We start from the raw sequence: 9774 nt of genomic DNA, 5'->3' as shown, positions 1-9774 counted from the left end.
ACAGTGGTATCCATGCTACAGAAGGTCTATGACAGTGGTATCCATGCTACAGAAGGACTATGACAGTGGTATGCATGCTACAGAAGGTCTATGACAGTGGTATCCATGCTACAGAAGGACTATGACAGTGGTATCCATGCTACAGAAGGACTATGACAGTGGTATCCATGCTACAGAAGGTCTATGACAGTGGTATCCATGCTACAGAAGGACTATGACAGTGGTATCCATGCTACAGAAGGACTATGACAGTGGTATCCATGCTACAGAAGGACTATGACAGTGGTATCCATGCTACAGAAGGACTATGACAGTGGTATCCATGCTACAGAAGGTCTATGACACCAGTATCAAAGCACCAGGTATACACATGAAACACTTGAATCAATTTGAAAATTTATTTTAATATAAAAAAGACACTATGAAAACATTAGAGGACTACTTTGTACAATCATATTTATAAAAAACATAAATGAGGGAGGAAAGGGTAGGAGCGACTTTTTTGGGCAACATTGTAACACCAATGGGAGAGTTTTGATGGTTGTGGGATTAGGTAGGTCAACATCTCAAGCATGGTAGGTTGGAGGTACACATGTAGTCCAAGATCATAGTTTCTCTTTCTTGCATCTATCACAACTCTCATTAATCTAGAAATGAGCACACATCATTGTCTTGCATCAAACCACATACTATAAAGACACATTTCAGTCACATTGCTTTCAATACCTCATCCGTGCAATTCATAACATCTTTACAAGATTCACAACTTTGAAGTTTCATGATTTAGGCTCTCATAGACAGATTGTATTTTCATATGCAGAAACTTTTCAAAAGCCCGTGTTCAACAAACCAATACAACAGTAAACTCTCTGAAACATCCCTTTAGAGTTAGAGAGTCAATATCTGTGTCAATCAGATGGGTTTTCTGGTATCCCAGATTGCCTTTCAAAAGATCAGAGATGATCACAAAGTGGACTCCGATTGGTGGAATGAAGTAGACTTAGGCACAGTCACATGATCATGGACCAGTTTATAAACACCAGTGAGGATCTGTTCAAGTTTGTCAATTCAGGAATTGAATTCATCACTCACTGACTTACCTGTCTCTGTAGTGTCTTATTTATCAACCTGGCTGTGGTATTTGGGAATAGCAGGATGAGGATTAGGATACCATCAGCCATTCCTCTGCGTAAGGTGAAGCATATCTACCATAAACCTTCCCTTCACAGCTGCATGACGTGTCAGAGAGAATTAGCCCTTAGGTACAGATCTGGAATCTGGGACCCTCCCCAAATCCCTAACCCAAACCATTAGGGAGGCGAAATGCAAAACTGACCTCAGATCAGCAGCCGTAGATCTGTATATCAGCTGATTAGCGGTAAAGGTTAGACAGGCCTGCTTTCTTGTTTTGCCATCTGCGTGTATGTTCCATACGGTACCATTAGGGATATTTAGACAGATGGTCTGAGGACCGCCTTGGAAAATGTCAGGACAAATGGCCATTCCCCTGGATAAACACTTAGAACTCACCGCTGTGCTCCATCTCTAGTTCTCTCTCTGCCTCTCTCTGCCTCTCTCTCTCTCTCTCTCTCTCTCTCTCTCTCTCTCTCTCTCTCTCTCTCTCTCTCTCTCTCTCTCTCTCTCTCTCTCTCTCTCTCTCTCTCTCTCTCTCTCTCTCTCTCTCTCTCTCTCTCTCTCTCTCTCTCTCTCTCTCTCTCCTCCACAGCCCAAGTGTAATTTGGAGTTATAGTAGTAGACCTGCTAAGGAGGTGTTAGAGGACTAACCCTGGAGAATGTGGCTTACAGGATGTCTACCTTTCAACACCACCACCTGATCTTCCCAACCAAGTCTCAGCACTTCCTCACTGGGCTCAGACGTCAATTCAACGTCTATTCCATGTTCGTTCAATGGAATTTCATTGAAATGACATGGAAACAACGTTGATTCAACCAGTGAGTGCTGGGTAGTGAAGGGAGTGGAGAGTGGAGAGAACAGTGATTTAGATGCTATAGATATAAACATGAGTCAGATGGGGGTGTTTTGTGTGTGTAGTTACCTAGTCAATCTAGCCTATATGAGAGGATCAAAATGTTGGCTATGGAATGAACAAGTTTTATTGAACCCTTATTTCAATGTGAAAGCTAACTTTTTAAGATCAACTCAAAGATTATTGGTCTACATCCAAAATGGCACCCTATTCCCTAATTAGTGCACTACTTTTGACCAGGACCCTATGTAGGTCACTATATATTAAATCTACATTTTTGTAATCTCAATCTACTCCCTCTATCTCTTCTTATGTTTCCCTCACATCTCTCCTCCGTTTTACTCTCCTCTCTCATCCCCTCTCCATGTCTCCTCTCTTCACCATCTCTCCTGCTGACACTCCTGTGGTTTATTCAGCTCAGGTTTTGGCCGTGACTCCCAGAGCTGTGTGTGTGAGAGCAGATAGAATGGACTACACTGTTACATAAGGATTTCCATGATCCAGGGGAGACTGAGGAATGAGAGATAATTCTTATTCTTATATTTTATTATGTCTTATTGTTGTTGCATTATTGAGAAGGAACCTGCAAGTAAGCATTTCATTCTTTGGAAGGTGTTTAGGCCCTACCATGTGTCTCCTGTACATATGACTATTCAAACTTGAAACGTGACAGAGAGAGAGAGAGCGACACACACACAGAGAGAAAGAATGAGAGAGAGAGACAGACAGACAGACAGACAGAGCAATAGAGACAGCGAGAAAAGAGATGCAATGAAAATGTTTTTGGATATATATTAGATTTTAGACGTCTCTGCATTTTCTACAAAACCCTGTCAGCGTTTCTGACCAAAATGGAACATTTTTGCTGCGTTGTTAGCCTTACTATCTATCTATTCTGAGTTTTCCTTCCTCTCTTTCTTTCACAACAGAGACAACTACCGACAAGCTGAGTAGCAAACACACCTCTGGTCATTACATCTGAAACTGTAGCTTATTTTTTATTTCCCTGTTTTCTTGAGGAGCTGAGAGCGGATGCCCGGCCCAGTGATCAATACAGCTCTCTAAATCAGCGGGAGTAAAGAACAACTGAGATACACTTAGAACAAGACGTGGGATCCAACTTGAGAGAGGGGAAACGCTACAGCAACACTTTCAGATAGGCTACACCCTCCTGACAGATAGCCAGCTTTGATTGGTTATGTGTGTAATTGATTCAGATGTTTCAAGACCTTAACCCTCAAACTACCGACTGGGGTCATTTTGATCAATGAAACCCAAACATGGTTTGAATCAATTCTTCAATATTTTCATGACTCTGTCTGTCAACTTGTTCTTAATAAATTTAAATCATTGTTTAATGTTTCTGTATCAATATGGACTTTCAATAAATGCAAGTCCTTTGGGGTCATTTGACCCCAGCTAATTCCGCCTGTAGTCATTTGATATAAAATACTTTTATTTGAATCGAGGTTTCTCTGGAGACATAATAACAAGTTATCCATACCACCAGAGGTGGAGGGGGACCTGTATCAGTAATTTTGACCAGCTAGACAGATCATCTACAGAGACATTGCTACCCATATAGTCGCCTAAGATTGTACTTTTCTATACCACGTGTCGTATGACTACAACACCAAAATTACCATATTTTTGTTCATATAAAAATCTTCCAATGATATACAAAGTCTGCCAATGGTATAAAAACTTGATAAAACTGCAATACGGAACTCAGACACGATCTGAGTCGGTATTGGTGTGTATTCTCCGAAAATTATTTATTTTAGGGCAATTGACAAAAGTATTTATTTTAATCCAGGTTTCTCTGGAGACATGATAACAAGTTATCCATACCACTAGAGGGTGGAGGGGCACCTGTATCAGGGATCTTATGTACTCGCCTATGGTTATAACTGGTTATAACTGATTATAACTATGTGTGTGACTGTGTACAAAATTGAAATGACCTTAGATATATGCTTAGTTGAGGTCAAATACCAGCTAATAAAAGTCTGTCATTGTTATAAATACTTGGTAGAATTGTAATACAGAAACCAGCTACCCTCTGAAACAACATACAGTTCTGTATTGGTGTGTATCCTGGAGAAGAAAAAATTATTCTAAGGAAAATGTTATACAAAACCCATAATTCCTATCATACCCTCCAATCTATATGTGCAAGTTGTTCGGGTGTTTTGGTCTCTCTATAGCATTTGGTTTGAAGTGACTTTGAGGATTTGGGCATTCTGAAGCATCCTGCCATAGGCCCTACCAAACCCATTGTTTCACTAATAGAGATTGTAATGGTGGCTAAATAAAGAAAACCAAGCCATATTGTAGGTCGATGTCTCTCAGGATCAATGGATGAATCACTTTTGATCAATAAAATTAAGTATATTTAACATGTTGGTGTACTGCCTTTTTAAATGGCAGTAATTTTTAACACATAAATATGACATGTATATTTATAAAACACATTTTAAAACGACATGATACTACTATCAAATTATGGAAAATCTGCTTTTTAGAACTAAATTGGATTGTACTTTGGAAAAAAGCTTCACATTATATAAGGGAAACACTTACATTTTCGTTTTACAGAGTACATAATCTGTCATTTTGCTAAAATAGCAGTCAGTTTTTTTTTATAACATTATTTACATGTCTATTTATGTTTTTATAAGAATAGAGTTGATCTTGATTGTTTGTTTATTTTACCAATAGTTTATTTTACCAATAGTTTATTTTACCAATAGTTTATTTTACCAATAGTTTGTTGTTGGGATCAGAACGACTCCAGGTGGTAATTCATGTATATTAAACATGGTGATAGTCTGAGGGTCAAAAGCCTTTTTTTTTTTTTTTACTGGATAAAAGAAAGACAGAAATGTGTGTGAATCTAGATTAAACTCTTTTTCAATTCCCACAGGTGTACCATTTGAGAACATGCCATGCCTGTTACCTCAGAAAGCAAGCTCACGTGTCACAGATATGTTATAAATCATTCTTTAAAATTCCACATGGAAAAATTTTCACAGGCTAAAGGCAGCACAAGCATGAACCGAAAATCTAAATAAAAGGAGACTTTCATGGAATAGACATTGAGACAACAATTGAAACTCCGTTGGACGTTTTTTTTTTTGTCCCTCATATTTTTTTTCAAACAAAACACAAAAAATACTAAGACGAAGGACATCATAAAATCATAAAAATACAAAAAGGAAAATAAACACAACGTTGAAAAAGGATGATGAGAGAAGAGTGTGAGACACTTGGACGGCAGCAACAGCAGAGGATTGTCACATGTCAATGATCCGCTCTAAACCTCCCTACCGCCACCTCCCCAACCCCTCCGAAAACAAAGGGGGAAAAATCAGAGCGCTTGCGTCATCCATTAGATGGGAAAGGGGGGGAGAAATGAAGGGAGGGAGCCTAAGGGGTTTAACAGTGTGCCAAACATCAGTGAGATTTCTTCTCTATAAAAAGAACAGAACGGTGCAGAAATATTCTTTTTTTTTTTCAAATCATCAAACAGGTGAAAGAGGATCCTTTTTTCACCGCGAATAAAATCAAGAATTTTTTGTCGTTTTTTTGTTCATTTAAAAATGTCTCAGTCCCAGTCTCTTTTCACGCCCCTGTTCTCTCATTTAAAGTGTCTGTGTGAAAATATAGCAGAGACCAGTTTTCTTTCCTTTGTCCTTGTCCACTGTAGTAGTAAACAAATGATATAATCCTGTAGAACGCACATTTTAGGGTGTGAAGAGTGGTGTGGAGGAGTGCTGTGTGTCTGTCTGTATGTATGTACATGTTGGTACCTGTATGTCTGCACTTGAAACGGTGTGTTTGTGGTTATGTGTGTGTGTTTCTCTGATTCTGAATGTACCTGTTTTTGCATTTCTGTGTGTGTGAATATATTACTGCTATATTTCTATGTGTATATGTTTCTGTGTGTGTGTGTTTCTGTATATGTGTATATGTGTTTCTGCGTGTGTGTGTTTCTGCATGTGTGTGTGTGTTTCTGCATGTGTGTGTATGTGTGTTTCTGCATGTGTGTATGTGTGTGTTTCTTCGTGTGTGCGTTTGTGTGTGTGCTTCTGTATGTGTGTTTGTGCGTGTTTCTCTGTCTCATCACACTTCGGTCTGGAAGTCCCCCTCGGACGTGTCGGGTGTGTTGGCAGACGAGGAGTCCCAGGGGGTCTTGGTGTGCAGCTCCATCCTGTCCTTGTGCTCCCCCGGCACGATGGACAGCTCAGGGGTCATGGTCTTGAAGCTGTCCCAGGAGTGCTGGTCGTCTTGGGTCGGGGTCGACTTGTCCTGCACAGGGTCGGAGGTCAAACACACAGGAGACATGGCGCGTCAGATCTTTTTGATTTCTGTGTATAATGAAAAGTGCTCTACAAATAAAATGAATGCTTATTTATTATTATTATTAATAAACAATTGAGCAGGGTGAAACTTCTGATCTAAGGTCAGTTTTGATATATGTATCCTTTATGGTTAAAGTTAGGATTTGGGTTAACTGATGTTATATCTGTGGCTTCCTGGAGAGAAATGGAGTTGCCCTTAGCCACTGATCTAAGGTCAGTTTTTGCATGTTAACCCCTAATGGTGAAGCTGATCCTACAGTTTGTGCCTCAGCATAAACCCACCCAGGGGACTGGCTGTTTATCAATTCATGGGGATTCTTCTGAACAAGCTGATTGCTAATAACTAAGGCCAAGTCCAAAACCTACCCTTCAACCCTCCATACAGTGCATCATTATGTGTGTTGACTCTTGACACAGAGGCACATTAATGGTGTATCATAGCAACACACCTCATCTGTGTGTCTAGGTATGGAAACTTTGAAAGGCTAGTTACAGACTGGTATAAACCAGTTCTTGTCAATGGATCAAACTAGATAATAAACGTAACTTAAGAAAAAGCACCTGTCCACACCACATGAATGCTAACATCACAAACTGAACACGGACACTGTGCTAGCATGAGCTCATTGTTAGCATTACAATCTCCATTTCATAAAATAACGCATTACCTTACTTTTCTCTTCGTTTTTTAAGTCAAAGCTACCTGCTTTCTCCCCTGCTATCCTCTCCAATATTTCCCAATCAGTGTTGACGGTAATGGATTGATCTGCCCTGGTTCTCACCGGACTCAGCCTGCCGGCACTGTGATCGCTGCATACGGTCTGCCGGTGGTCCTTTCATGTATGTAAAATGCATGTTGAAATTCATGTTCTGGGATCAACTAAAACTGGAGGTAACATTAAGCATCAGATATTTACAGACGCAAGGGTAGGTAGCCATGAGGCATAGTGATATGTGTGGACAATCATTGGCCCTATCTATCTATCTATCTATCTATCTATCTATCTATCTATCTATCTATCTATCTATCTATCTATCTATCTATCTATCTATCTATCTATCTATCTATCTATCTATCTATCTATCTATCTATCTATCTATCTATCTATCTATCTATCTATCTATCTATCTATCTATCTATCTATCTATCTATCTATCTATCTATCTATCTATTCAATTCAATTCAATTCAAGGGGCTTTATTGGCATGGGAAACATGTGTTAACATTGCCAAAGCAAGTGAGGTAGATATTATTATCTATCTATCTATTCTATAATCTAGAATGCTTCCATTTCTATGAGTGCAACAGTTTCTAAATGGATGGACCTGGACCAGGGTTCTCTCCAACTCTCCTGGAAAACCCCTTGACTTACCCCTTGACTTATTCCACATTCTGTTGTGTTACAGCCTGAATTCAAAATGAATTAAATAGATTTAGTTTTTCACCCATTCGACACCCAATACCCCATAATGACATCACAATACCCCATAATGACATCACAATACCCCATAATGCTATGCTGTCGGACCAGAGTCAGAGAATCCTAGGGTGAACCATTTGGAATGTCCAATTAAATGAGGCTTATTGCTTCATCACACAGAACTCTGTAGTTCAGGTGGGCCATCATGCTTCAGCAGACAAAAGAAAGGAGGCGTGCTCCACAACAATGACACAAATCATTGACAGGTCAATCAAAAGGAAGACATGGAAACGTCAGCCACCTGTTCTCCTCCTGTATAATGCATTAGAGTGAGCTAAAATAAATCAATCTCTGCTTTTTGTGTTGAGTGCTCCAACTCCTTTCTGCCTCAAATTAGTCATTTTTGAAGTTTTCCTTCATCACCCCCTTCTCCTGTAGCAAAGATATTAGTGGGAAGGAAGATAACCCACTGTAGGTGATTTCTTCGTGGTAAGAGTTGGTTGGATGGCTTTAACCAATGACTATACTGTCAAATCAAATCAAATCTTTTTTGTCACATGCGCTGAATACTTACCGTGAAAGCTTACTTACAAGCCTTTTTTTTTTTTTATCCCATTTTCTCCCCAATTTTCGTGGTATCCAATCGCTAGTAATTACTATCTTGTCTCATCGCTGCAACTCCCGTACGGGCTCGGGAGAGACGAAGGTCGAAAGCCATGCGTCCTCCGAAGCACAACCCAACCAAGCCGCACTGCTTCTTAACACAGAGCGCCTCCAACCCGGAAGCCAGCCGCACCAATGTGTCGGAGGAAACACCGTGTACCTGGCCCCCTTGGTTAGCACGCACTGCGCCCGGCCCACCACAGGAGTCGCTGGAGCGCGATGAGACAAGGATATCCCTACCGGCCAAACCCTCCCTAACCCGGACGACCTATGCCAATTGTGCGTCGCCCCACGGACCTCCCGGTCGAAGCCGGCTGCCACAAAGCCTGGGCGCGAACCCAGAGACTCTGGTGGCTACTTACAAGCCTTTAACCAACAATGCAGATACTTCTTTTTAAATAAGTAAGAAAAATATTTGCAAAACAAATAAATATATATAATAAAATAAACTAAAGTAAGAAAAAAAGTAACACAATAAAATAACAATAACGAGGCTATATACAGGGGGTACCGTTAACGGTAATGTAGGTTCATTTTGGATCCCACCACCACAGTATTCACAAGGGAGAGTCTCTTGCTTCTATACCATCTCTGATGTAGTATATTGTTTTTTCTATTGCCAACGACCACCTGATGTGGACATTTTGAAAAGCACCTCCCCCATATCGGTCTAAATGGATTCAATGGCTGGAAACTCCTGGTCCTCTTCCTCCTACCCCCTCTGATGACAGTGAATTGTGTCTGGATGCGTATCCCAGTTCATTTGGATGAAATCAATGGCCCTGTTACACACCCGTGGGCCCAGCCCCTTGCTTTGTGTGTGTATCTGTGTGTGTGTGTATCAGCGTGGGTGTGTTTGTATCTGGGTGTGTGTGTGTATCTGGGTGTGTGTGTGTATCAGCGTGGGTCGGATGGCGGAGATTGAAGAACATTGGCCAATATAAGCAGAGTCATGCTGTTCGTGCCCCACCTTAACACTCTCCCGCTGTCCCCATCTCTCTTTCCCTTTCTTTCTCTCTGCATCCTGTCTTTCCATTTCTTTTTTGCTCACCCTCCATCGGTCTCTCCATTCTGTCTTTCCCATCTACCGCTCTCTTTATCAAATACTAACCAGGTCTACTCATTGATCTGAGAAAATACACACACACACAGACACAAACACTGTGTTTTTCCTCAGTGGTCCTCACACAGCCTGTTGTGAACATGCCTGTTGTGACAGCACTGACCACCAGGAGGCAATATCAGCCTGATTATAATTCTCCCTGCGTCGTCTCGGGCTGACAGTTGGCGAAATGAATACAAAAAGCTTAATCTGGGAGGCAATTTGCATGCTAAACG

General features: G+C 40.7%; 1 protein-coding gene across 1 annotated transcript in view; it reads right to left on the bottom strand.

Moving 5' to 3' along the window:
- Positions 1-384: 384 nt before the first annotated feature.
- Positions 385-9774, bottom strand: part of LOC139558863 (adhesion G protein-coupled receptor B2-like) — a 635752-nt gene continuing 626362 nt past the window's right edge. Inside the window, exon 32 of the mRNA XM_071374380.1 lies at positions 385-6299. Coding sequence (XP_071230481.1) covers positions 6114-6299 — 186 coding nt within the window. The 3' untranslated portion in view covers positions 385-6113. The remainder of the gene's footprint in view (positions 6300-9774) is intronic.

Source organism: Salvelinus alpinus, chromosome 29 (assembly GCF_045679555.1).
Source record: "Salvelinus alpinus chromosome 29, SLU_Salpinus.1, whole genome shotgun sequence".
Taxonomy (NCBI): Eukaryota; Metazoa; Chordata; class Actinopteri; order Salmoniformes; family Salmonidae; genus Salvelinus; species Salvelinus alpinus.
This window is presented reverse-complemented; position numbering and strand designations above follow the sequence as displayed.